Source organism: Brachycentrus maculatus, unplaced genomic scaffold (assembly GCF_059751285.1).
Source record: "Brachycentrus maculatus isolate JH-2025_06_01 unplaced genomic scaffold, ASM5975128v1 h1tg000966l, whole genome shotgun sequence".
NCBI classification, from domain to species: Eukaryota; Metazoa; Arthropoda; class Insecta; order Trichoptera; family Brachycentridae; genus Brachycentrus; species Brachycentrus maculatus.
The window spans coordinates 45,278-70,386 of record NW_028281687.1 but is presented as its reverse complement, the minus strand read 5'-3'; the positions used below and the strand labels follow the sequence as shown (position 1 = coordinate 70,386).

The window sequence follows — 25,109 nt, the reverse complement described above, 5'->3', positions numbered from 1 at the left end:
AGATTTGTTGCACAGTAAAAAGTTCGATAAGTGGATTGATATTTATTTTTAATACATTTTATTATATTTTTAAACCTTAGAAACGATCTCCTGAAAAATCAAGTTTTTTGAAATATGACGTAGTTGAAAGGAGTGAGTGATATGATAAATAACTCAAAAAAGCTCACCAGTTGCCACTCAACGCTTTTTATTAGAAATTCTTTGATAAATGAATACATGAATGATTTGATAATGGGTATACTGGCAAAATGCGTTAACTTGAAAATATGCAAATTAGACTTAATGATGCAGTATTATAAAGTTTTCAACATTCTATAAACTGGAAAAATGCACTAAGTAGTTTGAAATGTCATATTTATGTGGTTTTACAAGTAAATTCAACTTTAAGTTTAATAGCGGGTATTTTATTCAGGCAAAAAGCTTCAAATAACAGGGATTATTCAAACAGGGATTTTAGAGTTAACGTTTTTTGCCAGTATACCCACGAAATATTATCTTTATTTTAGTTTTATTACTGTTATTTTTTTAATACTTGGTCAAGTTTTTCTCAATTTTTCATTGCTTTTATTTTGCGTTTTAAAATAAAAAAAAGTAACCTGATATTTTTAGTTCTATTTTTGTATGAAAAAACCCCAAACATTTAAAGGGCTTTTACTGTATTTAGAGCTTTTACTGTATTCACACAATTCGAAAATTAATTCCAACTATGTGTATGTAATATTCAGTGCAGGAGTGGTAAATACTTTGATAGGAAGATAACAAATGGCTTTTTTATACATCTCAACATAGATGAAGAAGAATATCTGGGGATTTACAGGGCTTACGACCGTCATAGGCTTGGTTAAGTGATCACTTTACACACGTGTAAAGTGTAAAGGCTATGAAAGCCGTAAGCCCAGTAAATGCCCAGACTTGCATATTCTTCTTCATCTATGTTGAGATATCAAAAAATAATGTAAAAAAATAACTCGTAATTGTAGATAATCCAGATTTGTGAACAAGTATTTGGACACACTTAAAATATTGTAATCAATAGCTACTGAGTTATTGTAATAGTCCGCCTCTATAGTGTAATGGTCAGCACACTCGGCTACCGTACCGGGGGTCCCTGGTTCGATTCCCAGCGGGGGGTGTCAAATAAATATAAGTGATTTTTTCAAAATAATATTTGTTCAATATTACCCTGGACTGGTACCTGAAGCATGTGTTAACGATCAAGATAACACTGCGTTTATATGATGCAGTGCCTTATGCACCATTGGGGTGTGGATAAGGGTTTGAAGAAGAAGAAGAAACTTTTCACAGAATATATCGTAGTCATACAGGAGAAAGTGACCAACTAACAAAACGTAAAATGTTCAGGAGGGCCATTTAAGTCACTTTTGCTTGGCAACAAAATAAACACCAATGCAGTTAGTCATTTTTAACAAGTCAATATATTGTACTTTTAATTTCAAAATTGCTTTGGGATTTTTTCAGGGCAATATTAAGCTAGTAAGATATCAAATAGTATAAAAATGCACTTGGTCACTTTCTCCTGTATGACTACGATACATTCTGTGAAAAAAGTTTCTTCTTCTTCTGCAAACCCTTATCCACACCCCAATGGTGCATGGGGCACTGCATCATATAAACGCAGTGTTATCTTGATCGTTAACATATGCAAGATATCGCCCACTCCTTTCAAGAACGTCATAAATCAAAATACTTGATTTTTCAGGAGACCGTTTTTAAAGTTTAAAAATATAATACAATGTTTTAAAAATAAATATCTAGCCACTTATTGAACTTTTTACTATGCAACAGATCTTTTTAGGTAAAACCTGAAGATTTTTTTTCCATTTGAAAAATATTTAGTTTATTTCAAAAAATAATTAAACAATACCTTTTCTTCAAAATGCAAAAACAACACTTTCTGCCATGTAACGGGTAAATATTAAGTTAAAAATATGCTCTTTTTCTAGGATATAGTACATTTTCTGGGCATTCCGAAAACATGCTCAACTGAAAATTGACGATTTTTGATTTATGACGTTCTTGAAAGGAGTGAGCGATATGTAAACAGTAACGTTTTACACAGCCATCAGATTGGAGGGCGCAGGAATTACTTGTGTTTTCGAGGAATATTCAAAACCTTTTTAGGAACATACAATACCACCTCGGCTGTCCAAACTCAAAACACAGTAAGGGACATTTTTTTGTAGTAGGTTTTTTTGCATTTTTGGACTAAGTAGATTCTACCTAGTCCAAAAATGCAAAAAAAAACGTGGTACAAAAATTGTCCCTTACTGTGTTTTAAGTTTGGACAGCTGACCTGTATTGTTATTATTATCCGTAAATTATAAATGAAAATGAAAAGCGAATCAACGAAGGCATAACATCCTCAACCAATATGTAACTTAGATTAAAACAAACATATATACACATAAAGTATCGTTACGCATTCAAAATCAACCGTCTATAAGAAATATTAATTGTACCTATATATAATACACCTCAATATACATATATACATCTTATTTACAAAAATAAATCACGGGAAATTGCGATAGTGAAACCATTTTCAAGAAATGACACTATTGTACGTCAGTAACAAAAAATGTGCCTTTAGTCAACTCTTCGATACAGTCAATTCAAAGACACCATCTTTAATTCAATAAATTATTTATTTTGAAATATAAAAAAAATTATCTAAACCAAAACAGTCCATATTCTTCAACTGCGGGTGCATTTTATAAATGCAGAATTATGACATAAATCAATGTTTAAATAATTGTCTGTGCAGATTTGCAACCTCCTAAGTCAATTATTTCCTCCTTCATAGCGTAATGGTCAGCACGCTCGGCTACCATTCTGGGGGTCCCGGGTTCGATTCCCAGGGTGTGGTCAAACAAATATAAGCGATTTTTTCACTCTAATATTTATTCAATATTACCCTGGATTAGTACCCAAAGAGGAGGGGTGATCACCTTTCCTTCATGTGTCAACGATCAAGATAACACTGCGGTTATATGTTGCAGTGCCCTATGCACCATCCGGTGCGGATGAAGGTTTGAAGAAGAAGCGACAAAGATGAAGAAGTTATTAAGATGGGAATATGGAAGGAAACAATGAGAAACATGGTTGTTAAATCACGGGTAGAATGTTATAAAGTTATATAGTGATTGCTTAAATTAGCCAATGACAGGTAATAAGCCTTGTGAGTGGCCAAGATTTCATATTCCCAAACAAGTTTAACCAGAGGCTGCAAATCCGTTTGGATACAGTACAAAATGTACCAATGGAACTGTATAAAGGAAGTGGGTGGCACGCCGTAATCCTAATACTTTTCCAACCAAATGTACCAATGGAACTGTATAAAGGAAGTGGGTGGCACGCCGTAATCCTAATACTTTTCCAACCAAATGTACCAATGGAACTGTATAAAGGAAGTGGGTGGCACGCCGTAATCCTAATACTTTTCCAACCAAATGTACCAATGGAACTGTATAAAGGAAGTGGGTGGCACGCCGTAATCCTAATACTTTTCCAACCAAATGTACCAATGGAACTGTATAAAGGAAGTGGGTGGCACGCCGTAATCCTAATACTTTTCCAACCAAATGTACCAATGGAACTGTATAAAGGAAGTGGGTGGCACGCCGTAATCCTAATACTTTTCCAACCAAATGTACCAATGGAACTGTATAAAGGAAGTGGGTGGCACGCCGTAATCCTAATACTTTTCCAACCAAATGTACCAATGGAACTGTATAAAGGAAGTGGGTGGCACGCCGTAATCCTAATACTTTTCCAACCAAATGTACCAATGGAACTGTATAAAGGAAGTGGGTGGCACGCCGTAATCCTAATACTTTTCCAACCAAATGTACCAATGGAACTGTATAAAGGAAGTGGGTGGCACGCCGTAATCCTAATACTTTTCCAACCAAATGTACCAATGGAACTGTATAAAGGAAGTGGGTGGCACGCCGTAATCCTAATACTTTTCCAACCAAATGTACCAATGGAACTGTATAAAGGAAGTGGGTGGCACGCCGTAATCCTAATACTTTTCCAACCAAATGTACCAATGGAACTGTATAAAGGAAGTGGGTGGCACGCCGTAATCCTAATACTTTTCCAACCAAATGTACCAATGGAACTGTATAAAGGAAGTGGGTGGCACGCCGTAATCCTAATACTTTTCCAACCAAATGTACCAATGGAACTGTATAAAGGAAGTGGGTGGCACGCCGTAATCCTAATACTTTTCCAACCAAATGTACCAATGGAACTGTATAAAGGAAGTGGGTGGCACGCCGTAATCCTAATACTTTTCCAACCAAATGTACCAATGGAACTGTATAAAGGAAGTGGGTGGCACGCCGTAATCCTAATACTTTTCCAACCAAATGTACCAATGGAACTGTATAAAGGAAGTGGGTGGCACGCCGTAATCCTAATACTTTTCCAACCAAATGTACCAATGGAACTGTATAAAGGAAGTGGGTGGCACGCCGTAATCCTAATACTTTTCCAACCAAATGTACCAATGGAACTGTATAAAGGAAGTGGGTGGCACGCCGTAATCCTAATACTTTTCCAACCAAATGTACCAATGGAACTGTATAAAGGAAGTGGGTGGCACGCCGTAATCCTAATACTTTTCCAACCAAATGTACCAATGGAACTGTATAAAGGAAGTGGGTGGCACGCCGTAATCCTAATACTTTTCCAACCAAATGTACCAATGGAACTGTATAAAGGAAGTGGGTGGCACGCCGTAATCCTAATACTTTTCCAACCAAATGTACCAATGGAACTGTATAAAGGAAGTGGGTGGCACGCCGTAATCCTAATACTTTTCCAACCAAATGTACCAATGGAACTGTATAAAGGAAGTGGGTGGCACGCCGTAATCCTAATACTTTTCCAACCAAATGTACCAATGGAACTGTATAAAGGAAGTGGGTGGCACGCCGTAATCCTAATACTTTTCCAACCAAATGTACCAATGGAACTGTATAAAGGAAGTGGGTGGCACGCCGTAATCCTAATACTTTTCCAACCAAATGTACCAATGGAACTGTATAAAGGAAGTGGGTGGCACGCCGTAATCCTAATACTTTTCCAACCAAATGTACCAATGGAACTGTATAAAGGAAGTGGGTGGCACGCCGTAATCCTAATACTTTTCCAACCAAATGTACCAATGGAACTGTATAAAGGAAGTGGGTGGCACGCCGTAATCCTAATACTTTTCCAACCAAATGTACCAATGGAACTGTATAAAGGAAGTGGGTGGCACGCCGTAATCCTAATACTTTTCCAACCAAATGTACCAATGGAACTGTATAAAGGAAGTGGGTGGCACGCCGTAATCCTAATACTTTTCCAACCAAATGTACCAATGGAACTGTATAAAGGAAGTGGGTGGCACGCCGTAATCCTAATACTTTTCCAACCAAATGTACCAATGGAACTGTATAAAGGAAGTGGGTGGCACGCCGTAATCCTAATACTTTTCCAACCAAATGTACCAATGGAACTGTATAAAGGAAGTGGGTGGCACGCCGTAATCCTAATACTTTTCCAACCAAATGTACCAATGGAACTGTATAAAGGAAGTGGGTGGCACGCCGTAATCCTAATACTTTTCCAACCAAATGTACCAATGGAACTGTATAAAGGAAGTGGGTGGCACGCCGTAATCCTAATACTTTTCCAACCAAATGTACCAATGGAACTGTATAAAGGAAGTGGGTGGCACGCCGTAATCCTAATACTTTTCCAACCAAATGTACCAATGGAACTGTATAAAGGAAGTGGGTGGCACGCCGTAATCCTAATACTTTTCCAACCAAATGTACCAATGGAACTGTATAAAGGAAGTGGGTGGCACGCCGTAATCCTAATACTTTTCCAACCAAATGTACCAATGGAACTGTATAAAGGAAGTGGGTGGCACGCCGTAATCCTAATACTTTTCCAACCAAATGTACCAATGGAACTGTATAAAGGAAGTGGGTGGCACGCCGTAATCCTAATACTTTTCCAACCAAATGTACCAATGGAACTGTATAAAGGAAGTGGGTGGCACGCCGTAATCCTAATACTTTTCCAACCAAATGTACCAATGGAACTGTATAAAGGAAGTGGGTGGCACGCCGTAATCCTAATACTTTTCCAACCAAATGTACCAATGGAACTGTATAAAGGAAGTGGGTGGCACGCCGTAATCCTAATACTTTTCCAACCAAATGTACCAATGGAACTGTATAAAGGAAGTGGGTGGCACGCCGTAATCCTAATACTTTTCCAACCAAATGTACCAATGGAACTGTATAAAGGAAGTGGGTGGCACGCCGTAATCCTAATACTTTTCCAACCAAATGTACCAATGGAACTGTATAAAGGAAGTGGGTGGCACGCCGTAATCCTAATACTTTTCCAACCAAATGTACCAATGGAACTGTATAAAGGAAGTGGGTGGCACGCCGTAATCCTAATACTTTTCCAACCAAATGTACCAATGGAACTGTATAAAGGAAGTGGGTGGCACGCCGTAATCCTAATACTTTTCCAACCAAATGTACCAATGGAACTGTATAAAGGAAGTGGGTGGCACGCCGTAATCCTAATACTTTTCCAACCAAATGTACCAATGGAACTGTATAAAGGAAGTGGGTGGCACGCCGTAATCCTAATACTTTTCCAACCAAATGTACCAATGGAACTGTATAAAGGAAGTGGGTGGCACGCCGTAATCCTAATACTTTTCCAACCAAATGTACCAATGGAACTGTATAAAGGAAGTGGGTGGCACGCCGTAATCCTAATACTTTTCCAACCAAATGTACCAATGGAACTGTATAAAGGAAGTGGGTGGCACGCCGTAATCCTAATACTTTTCCAACCAAATGTACCAATGGAACTGTATAAAGGAAGTGGGTGGCACGCCGTAATCCTAATACTTTTCCAACCAAATGTACCAATGGAACTGTATAAAGGAAGTGGGTGGCACGCCGTAATCCTAATACTTTTCCAACCAAATGTACCAATGGAACTGTATAAAGGAAGTGGGTGGCACGCCGTAATCCTAATACTTTTCCAACCAAATGTACCAATGGAACTGTATAAAGGAAGTGGGTGGCACGCCGTAATCCTAATACTTTTCCAACCAAATGTACCAATGGAACTGTATAAAGGAAGTGGGTGGCACGCCGTAATCCTAATACTTTTCCAACCAAATGTACCAATGGAACTGTATAAAGGAAGTGGGTGGCACGCCGTAATCCTAATACTTTTCCAACCAAATGTACCAATGGAACTGTATAAAGGAAGTGGGTGGCACGCCGTAATCCTAATACTTTTCCAACCAAATGTACCAATGGAACTGTATAAAGGAAGTGGGTGGCACGCCGTAATCCTAATACTTTTCCAACCAAATAAATAATCTCTACATCAAACATTTTCATATTATTTGTCATTTTCATCTTGCACAAAGAAAGAGTCGGGAAGATACGACCTCAGTCGTGGACAATCCTCAGATCACAGTCTGCGCAGACTGTCCTCTGGGGGCTCGCGCGTCGCCGCTCCTTGTCGTCCTTGTGGCCGCCGTGGCGCGAGGACGAGGACTTGTGGGAGCTGCGATGGCGATCGTGGGAGCTGCGATGGCGGTGCTTGGACGAAGAGTCGGAATGCTTTCGCGAGTGGTGGCGATCCGAAGAGTGGCTGGAAGAAGAACTCTTGGACGACGCGTCGCCGGATTTGGACGGGGTTTTGTCCGACGGCTTGATCTCCGACGCCTTGGAAGCGGTGTCGTTAGATTTGCGTTCATCGCTGCTAGATTTCCTCCCATCGGTCCTGGACTCTTTTTTTATCTCGGCGCCGTTGTGTATTTTGAGAACGCTCTTTTCTTCCTCTTTTAAAATGACGGTTTCCGTCAAACTCTTGATGGCTTCGGAAGTCATCAACCTTTTGAGCTTGTTTTCGTCTTGGGTGGTTCCCTTGTCCACGGAGGATTTCTTCTCGAGGGATTTCTTCTTATCCTGGCTGTGGGAAGAGTGGGTGTGCGCCTTGGAGGATGCCGAGTGCTTCCTGGGCGTGACGGTCTCCGTATGCTCCTTCTTGTGGACACTTCTCGGTTTGGCGTCGGAGTGGAGCGCTCGCATTTCGATTTTGTCCTTTTTGGAAGAGGACGAGGCGGAGTTTGTCCTCTTTCGAGAAGCTGGAGAAACAAAAGAAATATTATACTACACATTTCGTTCAGAAAGACCTTCATTAAAATTTTTTAAGAGACCTAGAAAAAACTTAAACGGAGGTATACTTTTTTTTGCTGATTTTTTATTTTTCATTTAAAGAACATTCTTAAAAGACATGGCGTAATTTAAGTAATGCGCCTTTATTAAGCAACATTTTTACAAAAAAATATTATGAGACGAAAAAAGTGTGTAAAAATTATAAGTTTGCAATATTTTTCTTTGAGGTTTTTTAATGGCAAAGAATTTTCATAATTAATACGCTATTAATTGACATTTCAATGGTTGCCAATCCTACCAAAATTGGGTGCAAATTTACTAATTCTCAGTATTAGTTTTCTCTTTTAAGGTTTCAAATATAAATACAGTGATAACCCGGATTTTACATGCCCGGATTTAAAGTTTTCCCGCCAATTGCGTGTTATTATTTTAGTCCCAATATATTTCAGTACATTTATTACCTGCTTTAACGTTTTTTCCCCCCAATTTACGTTGTAAATATTTCAAATATGCGAGTTACGCGCGCTTGACAATGAGTCTGCGCAGTAGAGACATTACATCGGCCGCGATTGGTCGGCGAGCGACGTTGTGATTGGTCGGCGTACGGCACGCAACGTGGTGATTGGCCGATATCTTTAAATTTTAACCGTTAAAATGCTATGACGTTTGTACTGTCATTCTATTTTCGACTCGGTTTGAGACGCTTCTATTCCTTTGACATCATTCGCGATCATCATTTACACACAGTTTTTACGTTTTTAAATTTATTTTATTAGTTTCTTACAATATTTTTTACATTAATATATTTAGCAATGTCCCAACAAAGAAAAGCTTTGTCAGTGCGAGACAAAATGAACATTCTCTAAAAGGTTTATCTAAAAGATTTGGGGATACCTATCACTACTTTGGTTACTACAATTAAAAATCGAGTTTCAATTAAAAAAAGTGCACTGGAATGTGGTCCCATGGCGAAAAAACGAATGTACATATCGACATCTAAGTACGACAAACTCAAAGAAATTTTGAAAGAGTGGTATGTCGGTGCGCGAGCCAGCAATGTTCCTGTCAGCGGTTCCATCATTTGTGAAAAGGCGCTGCGCATCGCAAATCGACTCAATATCGAAGGGTTCACTGCATCAAATGGATGGATAGATAGATTTAAAAAGCGACATAACGTGGTCTACAGATCAGTTTGCGGGGAATCACGAAGCGTTAATTTGGATATTGTCGAAGATTGGACAGATGTGCCTACATTAATTGCTGAATATGCTCCCAGAGATATTTTCGACGCCGACGAGACTGGGCTGTTCTTCAGTGTTCTACCGTGGAAGACCTTCTGCTTCCAGGGGGAGACTTGTCAGGGGGAAGTTAAGTAGGATGAGGCTCACTGTTCTTTTGATTACTAATTCAGATGGCAGTGAGAAGCTTCCCCCATTAGTTATTGGCAAGTCTGAAAACCCCGCTGCTTCAAAATTAGATGCTTTAATGGGTGTAAAGAATAGGAAGATTTTATTATTCCTCGATAGGTGTCCTGTTCATTCCACAAACTTGACACTGAGGAATATAAAATTGGCATTTTTCCCACCAAACTGCACGGGTGAACTTCAACCTCTGGATTTGGGGATAATGTGCATTCAAGCACTACTACCGAAGAAATTTGGTAAACAAGCTATTGTTTGAGTTAGAACGAGGTGAGGACCCCCAAAAAATTGAAGGTATCCATTTTAGATGCAATGCATTACACCGTTAAGGCATGGGGTGAAATAACACCCGTAACTATTCGAAACTGCTTCTGGAGAGCCGGAATAAACAAGGAGGAGGTGGAGGAAGAAGGAAATACTTGACTCCAATGTAATGACGTCAGGCTCGGTGGAAGTTGACGACATTGCAGAAAACCATCTACAAGAAAATTTGTCTGCTGAAGAAGAACTATCTGACAAAGAAGAGTTGAATGTTATCCCAACTAAAGAAGAAGCAATCAAGTATATCGAAGGACTAAAAACATATTTTTCTAGCATTAGTGGTGTTCAAGATGAAACCTTCAAATCTTTGTACAGAATAGAAAAAGAGTTACAGAAAAAAACGCTACAGACTAATTTACATGATTTTTTAAATAAAAAATAAAATTTTTAATGTTATGTTGTTTTTTCAATATTCCCTGTTTGCATTTTCCCTCCTATTAAGTTTTTTTTTTGGTCCCTTGAAAAATGTAAAATAGGGGTTTAAATGTAACGTACAGTCAGCGATCTCATCAAAGATGAAGAAGAATATGGAAGTCAGGGCATTCACAGGGCTGACGACCGTCATAGGCTGGTTTAAGTGATCACTTTACACACGTGTAACATTCACCAATATTCTTATTCCATATTCTTCTTCATCTTTGATGAGATATCAAAAAATAATGTGAAAATAACTCCTGTAATTGGAGATAATCCAGATTTTGTGAACAAGTATTTAGACACACTCAAAATGTTGTAAAAGTGAAGTTATTTCTCAACGCAGTCAATTTTAAAAGATTTTTTCAATGATGATATCTGCATCAGAGTGGAGTACCATGGATTGATAGGAAAGTTAGTGAGACCATAACAGTAGGTAATCATTTCAATTGTTTTCTTATCGGTCGAGAGAAGAATTGTTACTTACGTGTGGCTGGAGGCGCGGCCGGGAGGGGGGTGGGCAGGTCTTCGGGGGTCCCCTCGCTGGGGGAGCTCTCCGACTCCGGATAGTACTGCTTGAGCCGAAGGTGCCACGCTGCGCAAAAAACACATCAAATTAAGCTTATAACAGTCTTCGTATGAATCTAATATTGCAAGAACATAATTTACTATCAAATGTTAATTATTAAATCAAGGTGCGGTGATTCGTTACTCAGTCATGAGTAGGTACCTAAACATAAGCAACCCCACCAGGTTGCCTGCACTGGTAAACCTGCCAGGTTGTTAGCCCTGCTAAACCTGCCAGGTTGTTAGCCCTGCGTACTGAGCAAGAGTCCATAAAAACCCATCTGCACCTGTAATCTTTCTATTCCTGCACGATCATCGCTCAAGACACTTGCTGCCAGCGAACACGACCTTTGTGTAGTGAATTTATTGTCTTTTTTAAATTAATGTTTTACTTAGTAAATACCACTATTTCTTAAAATCTACTGTGACACGTGTTTCGATGCATTCCGCATCATTGTCAAACACCGTATTACCGATACGGTGTTTGAAAATGATGCGGAATGCATCGAAACACGTGTCACAGAAACTTTTAAGAAATAGTGGTATTTACTAGGTAAAACATTATTTAAAAATGGATAGATTTTACCAAAAAGTGACTGCCGAATCAATTAATGAAGAAATTATAGTCACTTAGAATCAGTGACTCTAAGAAGCATATCTCGCAAGAGTCTAAGAGGCAGAATAAGGAACACCAGGATAAGGGTAATATGCGAGATGAAAGATGTCGTTAGGTGGGGAAGGCAATGAAGGAGACAATGGTATGCGCATGTGAGGAGAATGGAACCATTCAGACTCCCCCACATCGCACTGCAAGGTAGACGACTCCCGGGCAGACCACCAAAGAGATGGATTGACAGCTGGGAATCCACATCGCAGGAGGTTAAGAAGAAGAAATAGAATCAGTGATTTTTATTATTAAAAAAATAGTTTTAGAGTCCTACCTTGTATTTCATTTTATAACTTTAATTTAATAAACTGTGATCAAGTAAGTACATTTTTTTATATATAAGCAATTTTCTGATGAGTCTAAGAGAGCTAGGTATTCAAACATTACACCACACATAGAATATTTAGCATCAAAAGGGTATAGAAGAAAGCAGATTGCAATCGGTTTAGTTGGATTAGCGGTAAGGTGAGGTCATGTGGGGACTCACCGACGCTGGTGACGGCGGACACGGTGCGGAACTGGTGGATGATGTTGCGCGGCAGGAAGTAGATGTCGTTGTCCCGGAGAGACAGGCGAGTGTAGCGCACCCCCTCCCTGCGCAGCTGGTTCAGCTTGGCCTCCTCCAACCTGTCGTGGGCAACAAGACTCATTATTTTTGGTCTCCAAATTTTAAACAACATTAGAGTAAGAACCAGGATATGACAACACTGGTCGACAATGATTTTGTAACTGGAATTTTGATGACTGATTTTTGAGTTGTCTATACGGTGACAAGCTTGTATTTCGTCAAGTTTTCATGTTACAGCCATATTATTGTTTGTATGGACCCCATACATTGAAACTTTAATACCATTATGTAGAACGAAACACTGCTTTTAAGCTTATTTTAGATAAATATATGAACGCCAATCACTTTTACTGTGAATAATTTTTCCTGGTCACCAATATGATACCCGAAGTAGTAAAAATATGCAGTTTTAATCTTTGCAGTTATATTATTTCTCTGTTTGACAAATAAATATGTTCCACGTATGTTAAGAAAGAATTAAAATAAAATAATGGAAAATAATAATAATGCTTGGATAAGGAAAAAGACCAAGGCAACAGATGTGACTCAAGGAATCGCGGAACAAACGTGGAACTGGGCCGGTCATGTGGCACGCATGTCTGAGGATAGATGGACGAAGCAGGTGCTTGACTGGAGGCCTAGAAGCGTGGGTAGGCGCCAGACAAGATGGTCATATGACATTAGTAAAGTGGCGGGCCTGCACTGGAAGAAAGTGGCGTCCAACAGAGAACTGTGCAAGTCCAAGAGGGAGGCCTTTGATCATTACTGGACACAAGAAGAAGGCTGTGGAAGAGAGATCCGCTCGCTGGGAGTTGGAGAGGGTGGATGGTTAATATGCAGTAGGGGGGTGGGTTACCAGTTGATGCACTGCGTGATGGGCGGCTCGTGCAGGTCCAGCTGCAGCAGCTGCACGAGGCGCGGGAAGTCGGCGGCGTGGAAGGCCACCACGTCCTTGGTGATGCGGCCCGCTCCTGAACTCGCACCGCCCACCGCCTTCAGGACCCCTGGACACACACACACACACACTCAGATCTCTGGCCATTATAAACCATAGCTTACTTACTTACTTATAACCCTTATCTGCACCCAATGGTGCATAGGGCACTGCATCGAAATGACCCAGTGTTACCGTGATCATTACTTACATCATTCTTGAAGCGATGTATCATTGTGTTTATTACAAGATACTGTTTAAATTGAGTAGTTTGATGTCTATCTCGATACCAAAAAGAAATACTAAAATCGGTCAATGTTTGAGAAAAATATTGTCAATTTTGAACAAACACCTAATAAAAAGGGCCATTTTGGCAAAAAAGTCTTCGTCAATTTTAGCATACATATAAGATAAAAAATCTCAGCACAAGACAGTTAAAAACCGACGCCCTTGAGGCAGGTGATATTACTAAAAAAAATAGCTCAGTATAAATTATCCAAAATTATTATTATCTCCACATGTCCATACCGAATGTGGAGCGAATGGATAACGAGAGAATGACTAAGAAAATATATGTGGCGAATGTAAGCGTGGAAACAGAACGAGGACGACCGAAAAGACTTGGCACGATCAGATCAATCAGAACCTAAAATCTGGCGGTGTCATAAGTCTGCGTAATCGGAGGGCATATATGACTAGATGTATGGATGTGAAGGAGGCGAAGAGTGTATGTCAGGACAGAAGAGTGTGGCGTTCCATCATTTCTGCCTACCCCTGCGGCAAAAGGGCGTGATGGTAGTAGTAGTAGTAGTAGTAGTAATTATTATCTTAAGGAACAAATTGCGGCACTTGAAGGAGCTAGAGGGTGCGGATGACTACTAACCCACTGCGGCCGTGGTGATCCGGTCCAGGCCGTGTCCCACGTGGTCGGCGTGCGCGCGCGTGCGGTCCTCAAACAGCGTCTCGCGCGCCTCGCTCCAGCGCGGCAGGTACTGCAGGTTGCGGAGCTCATTGATGCCGGCGCTGTAACAGGGAACAAAGCGGCGGTTCAATACCAGAATGACTTGAATCCACTATGCATTCGAAATTCATTCATTATAACCGGTATTAGTTAGAATACCGTACTGTACGAGTAATTTGAAGGACATTTTGAAATTCTGCTCCCTGTAACAATGTTTCATGCAAAACATTCGATGATTTGACATTTAAAAAACAAAAAAATCTTATTTTGCCACAATTCCAAAATGAGTTTATGAGTAGAGGTAAAATACATTAAAACATGCATAACTTTGTAAAAATCGCTGCACAAAATTAAATTTGTATATAAAGTGAATATTATTTAAAAATTTATTTTAAATATGAGTTAACATTTTTAGAATTTTAGTCATTTCAATATTGAATTGAAGAACTTTCACTATTTATAATCTTCTTCTTCTTCTTTTTGTAGATCCTAGGGATCTGTTTGCGCCTCCGCATGTCGCTCTTGGGATGTCGACTCCCAGCTGTCTTTCCATCTTTTCAGAGGTCTGCCTGGGGGTCCGTAATATAATATTAATAATTAATAATATTTATAATCATTATTTATTATAAATATTAATATAATTATTTTATAACCATTTGAAATTGGTTCAAATTTTGATTCCCACAATAATGTTTTGATACAATAATATCGTAGTCATACAGGAGAAAGTGACCAAGTGCATTTTTTACAAAAACGTGATCATTGACTATTTGATATCTTACTAGCTTAATATTGCCATGAAAACATCCCAAAGCGATTTTAAACTTGGAGGTATAATATGTTGACTTGTTAAAAATGACTAACTGCATTGATGCTTATTTTCTTGCCAAGCAAAAGTGACTTAAATGGCCCGCCTGAACATTTTACGTTTTGGTAGTTGGTCACTTTCTCCTGTACGACTACGATATGTTTCAATGGGAAATCTGAAGTAAACATGAGAATAGAGGCAGAGACAGGGCATACGTCACCCGGCGGCAGTGGGGGGGATGAGTTGGATGAGACTGAGAAGTGTGTACTGACCGTCTCTTCTTGGCGGGGCTGCGTCCCAGCTCGGCGGTGGGCACGAGCTGCTCGCCGGGCCGGATCCACAGGATGGGCCCGTCGTTGCTGTCCTCGGGCCGCATGGCCACGGCGGACAGCGCGCCCCACGGCATGGTGGGCCGCAGGAAGGGGCTCGCCTCCAGCAGCTGCAGCAGCGCCGGGAAGTAGCCGCCCACCTCCTCGTGCACCGTGCCCACCAGCGAGATCTGGTGCAGCGGCCCGCAGCGGAACGTGCCCATCGAGTAGCTCTGCTCCACCTGACACACCACACTCCCATCAGACAAGCCTTCTTACTCTCCCCGTCGCATGTCATACCAAGTCTATGTATCATCAACCCCAACCCTAAGTGATATATATATTTTATATTAAACCATATCCGCTCCCTAGGTGGAGCATATGGAGTCCAGCTGCCAGCTCCCTTGCATCCTCCCAAGTCAGATCCGCGTCCCGAAGTTCCGACGAGAACTGCTGACAAATTGTCAGCAGTGGTCTGGGACCTGATGCCTTGTAAAAGAGGCGAGCTTGATTAAGGCTCTCGGGAGGCATGCGGAGTACATGGCCAAGCCAACTGAATCGCCTTTTCTTGATGACAGTTGTGACCAAGATTTGCTGCGTCCTACGCCTTATCTCTTAATTCCTCACAAAGTCAAACCACTGCACGCCTAAAAAAGTAAAAGTAGCCTGTCTAAGTAATATATTTAAGCTCTTAACCCTTTCAGGACAACTGGTTACTGCTGCCAACCACAAATTATAAATTTTCTAAGTGCCTACAGGTTCCTAGTTAAAACCATAGTGCAATATGTGTTGCCTATGTAACTGAAATGGTGCTTGTAAAGATTTCATGTCGGTATCATTGTCTCGGAGCTTATTTCAGACTATTTATTGTGGCGATGTGCACATGTCAGGATATTTATAGGTTATCTGTATCTTGGTTTATCAATTTTGTGAGGTTATTGAACAAAATAAGCAAAATGACAGATGAGTCAGTCATAAAAATACTAAAAATAAGTAGTGTTATATATATATTACCTCATATTTTCAAGAAATAATGCTTTTAATTAAACTTAACTAAATTAAAAAAAAACTAAACTAAAACTAATAGAGTAAATGCTTTTATTTATACTAAACTAAATTAAAAAATATACTAAAAAAGTTAATAAAACATGGTCTTTATTTTATGTATTAATTTTAAATCAAACACAGATTTTTTGAGTCTACTAAGTTGTATTTTATTAACAAAAACACATCAAAAATTATACTGTGACAATTGTTTCGCCTTGTTAGGGCATTATCAAACGAATGTGAAGATCAAATGGACTACGGTTCTTATGTAGCTATACAATTCTAAGTGACAGTTTTAACATGTGGTCTTTATTGCTAACCACCAGGCACACAATGTGTATTTTAAATTTTGTTGAGGGATAGATATTGTATCAATCTGTGTGCACAATTTTCAGTAAAATTTTGTTTACACTTACACTTATTTGTAAGTAATTTCTAGAAATAAAAATGTGTTAGGTAAAATATTTTTTATTCTGTCCTCACCGCTCCAGGTGATATGTTTTTACTACAACTTGACTTTTCAAATGAGAATATCAACATACAATATAATAGATACAGGCTCAGGATTTTTGTGTTCCTCCATTGTATAATTATGTATCACGTGAAAGTATTATAATATAAAATTATTCATTTGCAGCGATGGAAATAAATAATTTATGAAAAAATCGGGTATAAAATGACCAATACACAAACATTTCTCAGAGTGTGCTTTGTGTATACACGCATGTCGTAGCGTGTTTACTGCGCCAGTATTACACAGATAGTCTTACGCAGCGGTCGTGTTGCTACGCTAGCTATTGCGGCTATTTGCGATGTATTTTTTCCCGTTTTCAGATACTTACTAGAGCTAACATTGCAAAATTGTTACATTTCAACTTCAACTATGGTCAATAAAAGCAACATATGGGAATATTCATATTTTTCCTGTTTTGTACACCACATTTTCATATGGTGTACAAAATGCATATCACCGTTGCACGCGGAAGTGCGTTGGCGAGGCAAGCATCTCGAGAGATTGGATCGGGACCTGACACGGAGCAGGAAGAAGAAGTAGAAGATGCGACGGTACCTGGTGCTGGTAGGTGAGCATGGTGGTGGTGTAGATGTCCGAGTTGCGGGCGAGCGCCCCCGCCTTGACGGTGAGGCCGGGGTGCGTGCTGGCCATGTAGTTCAGCAAGCAGGGCAGGTAGCCCGCTGCGCCCCGCACCACCCCCGCGCTGTACTGCGCCCACCCGCCCGAGTCCTCGCTGAACACCAGCTGGGGGAAACACAGTGCCGAACCTCATTATACTAGCTCCCAGACTCTGTAGCAAACTGGATCCCTTGCCTGCAGCCCTCCCAACAAACCAAGGATCACTTCCTTTCCATTCTCTCTAACAAAGTTAGAGAGAAAGAGCCAGTTGGCTCACTTCCTTGAAGCGCTTGTGCACTACACGGAATTTTACTGTCCGGCAGGAAAAAATGGATGATTGACTTGTGCAATTATCCTTCTTTCTCCGGATCGGTGCGCTTGATAGGTGCACGATCACGGTGCGCGTGAACTCGATCACGGTGTGCGTGAACTCGATCACGCTAAACTGTTGTAGTCGCTTTATTAGAAAAAGCTTGACTGCCTGACAGTAAAATGCAGTAAAGTGCACAAGCGCCCTTACACCCTCCTCAGCATACTGAGATATGGTTAAAATGAAATAGACAGTTTTTCAAGGCAATCGAATTTTTCTGGAAGCCCTTGTTTCTTCTTTATCAGTCGTCTCTCCACCGCTGCGTGTAGGCCTCTTCTGATTTTATTTATTTAAGCTTTCGCTTAAACGTCATTAACCATTTTAGAGCTGAGATTTTGTTCTTATGTGTATGCTAAAATTGCTGAATGGACTATCTCAAATTTAGTGGACATTGTAAGGGTGAAAACTATAAATTAATTTCTCACAAAAAATTTGTTCAATTCGTGAATATTATTGACAAAGCGGAACTTAGAACTTCAAACTTCGGGACGCGGATCTGACTTGGGAGGATGCAAGGGAGCTGGCAGCCGACAGAAAAGCCTGGAGACAGTTTGTGGACTCCATATGCTCCATCTAGGGAGCGGATATGGTTAATAATAATAAGAACTTACTAACCTGACTTTAAGAAATAAAAATAATGGATAAATATTGCCACAAAGCGACTGCAATATCAATTAATCCAGCATAAAACGTATGTTTGGATTTATTTATTGAATTGGCATCAACTTTGTGGAATAACATCATGGACTTATAGATATATACAAATATAACGCTTGTATAACACTACTTTTCAGTTTATTAATGGAAACGTGCCTAGTTTCGAGAACTACAGATGAAAAAAAAGCAAGTTTTTATCTGTAGTTCTCGAAGCTGAATTTAAATTTTCAGCCGTTAATGAGAACATCTGTAGGTCTCGAAACTAGTCGTGCTGACATTTATAAACTAAAAAGTGGTTTAATACAAGTGTTTTATTTTTATATTTAAATCATTATGTTTGGATTAGCGAAATGATATATGTATTTTAGATACCTTACTTTTTTTTTTACTCGATAAAACTTCATATTTCTCAAATTGCCTAACTAAAGGCGCGAGCATGTAGTCGCAATGCGGAACAGAATATTTTACCATAATTAAGAATTGAATTGAAGGGGTAAAAATAAATATAAGCGATTTACACTCTAATATTTATTTAATATAACCCTGGACTGGTCCCCAAAGCGCAGGAGTATCACCTTGCCTTCACGTAAGCAACGATCAAGATGACACTGCAACAATTGCAGTGCCCTATGCACCACTGGGGGGCGGATAAGGGTAAGAAGAAGAAGTATACCATAGTGAATATGTGGATTCTCAGCTATCTTAACAGTTAACAATCTAGATTTGCTGCCTCCGGAAGTTTCTCCAGCTCACCGCTCATAGTACGCGGAGTACCGACCTTGAGGAACTCGTCGGCCAGGGCGGCCTGCTGGTGCAGGGTGAGCATGTCCACGTCGCGCTGCTGCAGGTACAGCACCGAGGCGCCCCCGTTGGGATGCGTCTCGCAGTAGATCAGTCTGGAACAACACGCAAACGTGAGACACAAAACCAACAAATTGTACAATGAGACAACAGTCTGCGCTCTGAATATGGCTTTTATTTCTCTCCCTGTCATCTTCTCGTTTAAAGCTAAAAAGTCGACAGACAGGACAAGAATAAGATCGCAGTATGTGACAAAGGGTTTCTTCACATTCCGCACACAACTCGAGCATTATATGAAACAGTAGACATTGGGCGGTGGCAAAAGTGTGAACATTTTGTCGATAAGAGATCTCTTCTTCTGTACGTGTCATATCAGGTCCCCCTGAGGTCGACTATCACTTGAGAGTAATTGTCTTTAATATATCGCCCACTCCTTTCAAGAACGTCATAAATTAAAAATCGTCAATTTTTAGTTGTGCATGTTTCGGAATGCCCAGAAAATGTACTATATCCCAGAAAAAGCAGTATATTTTTAACTTAATATTTACCCGCTACAGGACAGAAAGTGTTGTTTTCGCATTTTGAAGAAAAGGTATTGTTTAGTTATTTTTTTGAGTATACTAAATATTTTTCAAATGGAGAAAAAACCTTCAGGTTTTACCTAAAAAGATCTGTTGCACAGTAAAAAGTTCAATAAGTGGCTTGATGTTTATTTTTAATACATTGTATTATATTTTTAAACTTTAAAAACGTTCTCCCGAAAAATCAAGTTTTTTTATTTATGACGTTCTTGAAAGGAGTGAGCGATATGTAGACTATATTTTTAAATACAGTAAAACCTCGATATAACGGACCTCTATTTAACGAACTTTGGATATAACAGACAGAAATCCGGTCAAATGTAAAATAATTAAAAACGTCCTGTTAATATTATACATGCTTAAATTCAAGTGTCGCCACATGTAAACAATTTTCAGCAGTCATTATGTTTCAAAACATCAAAAGTGCCAACAAAACTTGATTCCTTTTTCAAAGCAGGATTACCGAAAGCAAACGCGTCGATATCAAACAGCAACATCACTTCACAAGACAATAATTAGAATTTTGTATCGTTTATTCACATTTACAAAAAAAGTTTTGTGATTTATTTTAAACTTATTTTTATATAACAGACTTTCGGCTTTAATGTACATCCCCTCTCCCCAATTACATGGTATGTTATACCAAGGCTTTACTGTACTTACGAGATAGTTTGTAAGATGTTACTTTATATCGAAATATGTCAAGAGAAATATTCAACCAAAGATTGTAAGAAATGGCAACTCTATATTATTTGCCATTTTTATTTTCATCAGCCTGATAGTGATGGTAATGACGAAACCCAGCCACTAATAATAATAATTACAATATTTCAGGCTAATGCATAATTCCTTGTTTTATATGTTCATCCTTGTTAAGATAATTTGCCTGTCTCTGTGGTGTAATAATTAGCATGTTTAGCTACCGTGCTGGAGGTCTCGGGTTGAATTCCCAGGGGGGAGTGAAAATAAATATGTATTAGTGATTTTACACTCTAATATTTATTTAATATTACCCTGGACTGGTCCTTGAAGCGCAGGAGTGATCACCTTGTCTTCATGTGAGTAACAATCAAGATAACACTGCGTCGATATGATGCAGTGCCCTATGCACCATTGAGTGCGGATAAGGGTTAGAAGAAGTTTGGATAAGTATTTTTCAAACCAATAATATACTTAAGAGAAAACATTATTATTATTTATCATAAAATATAGTAATAATAAAATAAATCCCTTACCGCACCCCAATGGTGCATAGGGCACTGCTCCATATAAACGCAGTGTTATCTCGATCGATTACACATGAAGGAAAGGTGATCAACCCTCCACTTCAGGTACCAGTCCATTGTAATATTGAATAAATATTAGAGTGAAAAAAATCACTTATATTTATTAAACCCCCCTGGGAATCGAACCCGGGACCTCCAGAACGGTAGGCGAGCATGCTGACCATTACACTACGGAGGCGGATAAAAAAATAAAGTATACATTATGTTATTATGTACAAATCGGCTATGACCATTAATAAAGGAAAAAAATACAAAATAGAATATTGATTAAGCCGAAGATGGCTGGATCTGGGGTTGGCGGTAATGCGTGTCCGGCGACTAGAGGCGAGCGGATTGATTGCCCCAGAGACAAGTGAGTGCGCCGATGGCTCGTGATGTACGACGCCAATATTGACCCAACTGTTTTGCGGAGCAATCAATATCATATTATGTATTAAGGGAGATCAACAAGCCGGCGTCAACATAAATATTGCCCGGACACAGTACACACAGTACACAGAGCACACATCAACACTAACGCTATAATAACAAACGGACAGGCTCATTCATACACTAACAATAATTACATTTTTTTTTTAAATTACCTAACGTCCAAGTGACTCTGAAATCTAGCTACGGCATCAGCAACATCGCTTATCATAACCCTACTCTTTAAGTTGCATAGCCTATGCCTACCCGTAAATGGATTTACTCTTTATGTTTAAAGTTACTAAGAAGAAGAAGAAAAGTCTATTATAATAATAATTACTTTTATGTATTTTTAATTAAAGTTTTACATGGTAAAAACCACTATTTAGTGGTATTTACTGTGTAAAACTTAAATTAAAAATGAATAGATTTCACCAAAAGGTGACTGCCGAATCAAATTATGTAATTAATAGTAGACTGACTATATTTGATTTTTTACGTACAGTGGAACCTCTCAGAATGAGCAAAAAATAATGTGAAAAAGTTGCTCTCTTTACAACCGAAATTTTGCATAGCGAGTTACAGAGAAAGGGCAAGTCCCCCTTTCACGACATTCACTTGTGAGCCGGAACTTCCGCGCCAGTCAAAACCAATCATGTTTCGCTTAATGAGTAAGATTCTGGAACAAATTACGTTTGTTATAAGAGGTTTCAATGTATTTGATTGCTAAAAAATCCTCGTTTGACTAAATTTGTATTTTTTTATATAGCACAGGAGCGCGATCATCTCTGCACTACTAAAAAAATTTGCCAAATGAAATTTACATGTTCATAAAAATAAACGGCAGCATGAAACGGTTAATTGGCGTATTCTCTCTCCGGCTCCGAGAGAAATCTGTTTGCATTCACGCTACTGCAATATTATTATTTATAGGCGTACTTGTTTGATCACGCAACACGGCGTAATTGACGTAAACGGGTGTTTTTCTTAGCCCAAACAACAGCGGTGATGTGTATATTTATACATTGATTTATTGCCCACAGCTGGCCGGGCGCTGCACCGACGCGGCCCCCCTCAGCCATCTCGACCAACAGACCAAACCAGACTGTTATGCCAATTATTATTATTTTTTCGCGAGAACAAATTAATAAATAGGACTTTATTTACTCCAACTTTGTATTATTATTTTTTTTTTTAAATCATCAGGGCACTGTTCAATTTTTAATGTAATACAGAATAGATCATATCGCTCACTCCTTTCAAGAACGTCATTAATCGAAAATCATCAATTCTCAGTTGTGCATGTTTTCGGAATGCCCAGAAAATGTACTATATCCCAGCAATAGCGGCATATTTTTAACTCAATATTTACCCGCTATAGGGCAGAAAGTGTTTGCATTTTCAATAAAAGGTATTGTTTAATCATTTTTTTTAAATATAGTAAATATTTTTCAAATGGAGAAAAAACCTCCAGGTTTTACCTAAAAAGATCTGTTGCAAAGTAAAAAGTTCAATAAGTGGCTTGATATTTATTTTTAATACATTGTATTATATTTTTTAAATTTAAAAACATTCTCCTGAAAAATCAAGTTTTTTGATTTATGACGTTCTTGAAAGGAGTGAGCGATATTATTTATCTGATTCGGTAAAGCAGTTATGTTCAGTTTAGAGTGTGCGGGGAGTTTAAGGTAGCGAGAGTAGGGTGGTAATGAGATGAGTGCAATGTGATTAGCAAAATGGGCGGAATATGGCTGTAGTAACAAACGCAGTAATTAATTCGGCAGTCACTTTGTGGTAAAATAATCCATTTTTAATTAATGTTTTACCTAGTAAATACCACTGTTTCTCAAAATAGTGGTATTTACTAAGTAAAACATTAATTAAAAACAAATGCAGTGTCTAGTGCAGTGGTTCTGAACCTTTCTGAAGTGAAGGAGCACTTTTGATCATATGCAAAATTTGTAGTGCACCAAAACTAAAGATTGAAAAAACACAAGATAACTTTTACTAGAAATAAAACTGATTATTTTATTACAGACAAGTTAAAAATTACATGATTTTTAAAAAATATATATAAAAACATAAATATTTAAATGAAACTTTTTGCGGCGAAAATTATTTAATGTGACACCTGAAATTGTCACCTTTCCAAATTTCATATTATTTTTAACATCTCATCAAAGATGAAGAAGAATATGGAAGTCTGGGCATTTACGGGGCTGACGGCCGTCAAAGGCTGGTTTAAGTGATCAATTTACACACGTGTAACATTCACCAATTCTACCCATTATTGACAACCACACTACTCAAATTCTTGGAAGTTCTATATATATATGAACCAATTTAGAAACCTTGTTCTTGAATCACAAGAACTTCACTAGAGACATCTTTTGGTGAGATGTAAAGAAGCATTTTATTAAGCAGAAACTCTTATATTAGTATGTGAGGTCCGAATCCTGGATTATAATCACACACATGAGAAACGCCAGATAATACCATTTTTATTATTAAGCTTATAATTTGACCAGATAATTTATGAAAATAACTCCTGTAATTGGAGATAATCCAGATTTTGTGAACAAGTATTTGGACACACTCAAAATGTTTCCAAATTTCAGCGATATTAGGTCTAATATTTTATATAGTTAGTCTCATATCTTCATTCAATTTGCTAAGCCTTTTGCGTTTCTTCATTTCGATATTGGTTAATATGGAGAAATCTATCTCACGCAAATATGAGGTTGAAAACTGTAATAAAATTTTCAATGCCCTCGGGGAGAGAGCTGGGTATTTGTCTTGAACAAAAATCCAAAATACATCCAATAATACAAATTTTGCGGAGCACCTGCGACAAGCTCACGGAGCACCGACTAAGAACCACTGCTCTAGCGTATGAGTGTGGTTAGTGTGATGATATCGCTCACTCCTTTCAAGAACGTCATAATTCAAAGTACTTGATTTTTCAAGAGATCGTTTTTAAAGTTTAAAAATATAATACAATGTATGAAAAATAAACATCAAGCCACTTATTGAACTTTTTACTGTGTAACAGATCTTTTTAGGTAAAACCTGAAGGTTTTTTCTCCATTTGAAAAATATTTAGTATACTTAAAAAAATAACTAAACAATACCTTTTCTTCAAAATGCGAAAACAACACTTTCTGTCCTGTAGCGGGTAAATATTAAGTTAAAAATATGCCGCTTTTGCTGGGATATAGTACATTTTCTGGGCATTCCGAAACACGCACAACTGAAAATTGACGATTTTTAATTTGTGACGTTCTTGAAAGGAGTGGGCGATATATCCAGTGTAGCGAGTGCGATGGGCTAGGGTGCGGGTGTAGTGATGGATGTGTCCGGTCACCTGTGGTACTTGAGGTTGTGCGGGGCGAGGTGGTGCGGGGAGCAGGCGGCCAGCGGGGCCCAGCCGTCGGGCGCGTCGTGCTGGCGCCGGCACTGCACGCCGATGGAGCAGCGCCGCACGCGCGCGCGCCGCCGGCAGCGCCGACACCCGCCCGCCAGACCAGCCTCGTGAGACTGCGAAGCGGACGACGCCGACTCTGCAACGAGACAGGCGCATAGTATTACTAATTTATACTAAATATATTGCGGGAT

General features: G+C 39.0%; 1 protein-coding gene across 2 annotated transcripts in view; it reads right to left on the bottom strand.

Moving 5' to 3' along the window:
- Positions 1-7,479: 7,479 nt before the first annotated feature.
- LOC148299753 (uncharacterized) overlaps positions 7,480-25,109 on the bottom strand; it is a 28,859-nt gene continuing 11,229 nt past the window's right edge. The window contains exons 3-12 of one of the 2 annotated variants that reach the window (XM_088275722.1): positions 24,859-25,054; positions 19,197-19,314; positions 17,329-17,517; positions 15,177-15,454; positions 14,019-14,158; positions 13,058-13,205; positions 12,121-12,260; positions 10,887-10,994; positions 7,574-8,212; positions 7,480-7,541 (exon numbers count right to left, since the gene is read on the bottom strand). In XM_088275722.1, the coding sequence (XP_088131848.1) occupies positions 7,534-7,541; positions 7,574-8,212; positions 10,887-10,994; positions 12,121-12,260; positions 13,058-13,205; positions 14,019-14,158; positions 15,177-15,454; positions 17,329-17,517; positions 19,197-19,314; positions 24,859-25,054 (1,964 nt within the window). In that variant the 3' untranslated portion in view covers positions 7,480-7,533. Of the gene's footprint in view, positions 8,213-10,886; positions 10,995-12,120; positions 12,261-13,057; positions 13,206-14,018; positions 14,159-15,176; positions 15,455-17,328; positions 17,518-19,196; positions 19,315-24,858; positions 25,055-25,109 lie in introns of both variants that reach the window. The other variant, XM_088275721.1, reaches the window with a different exon arrangement.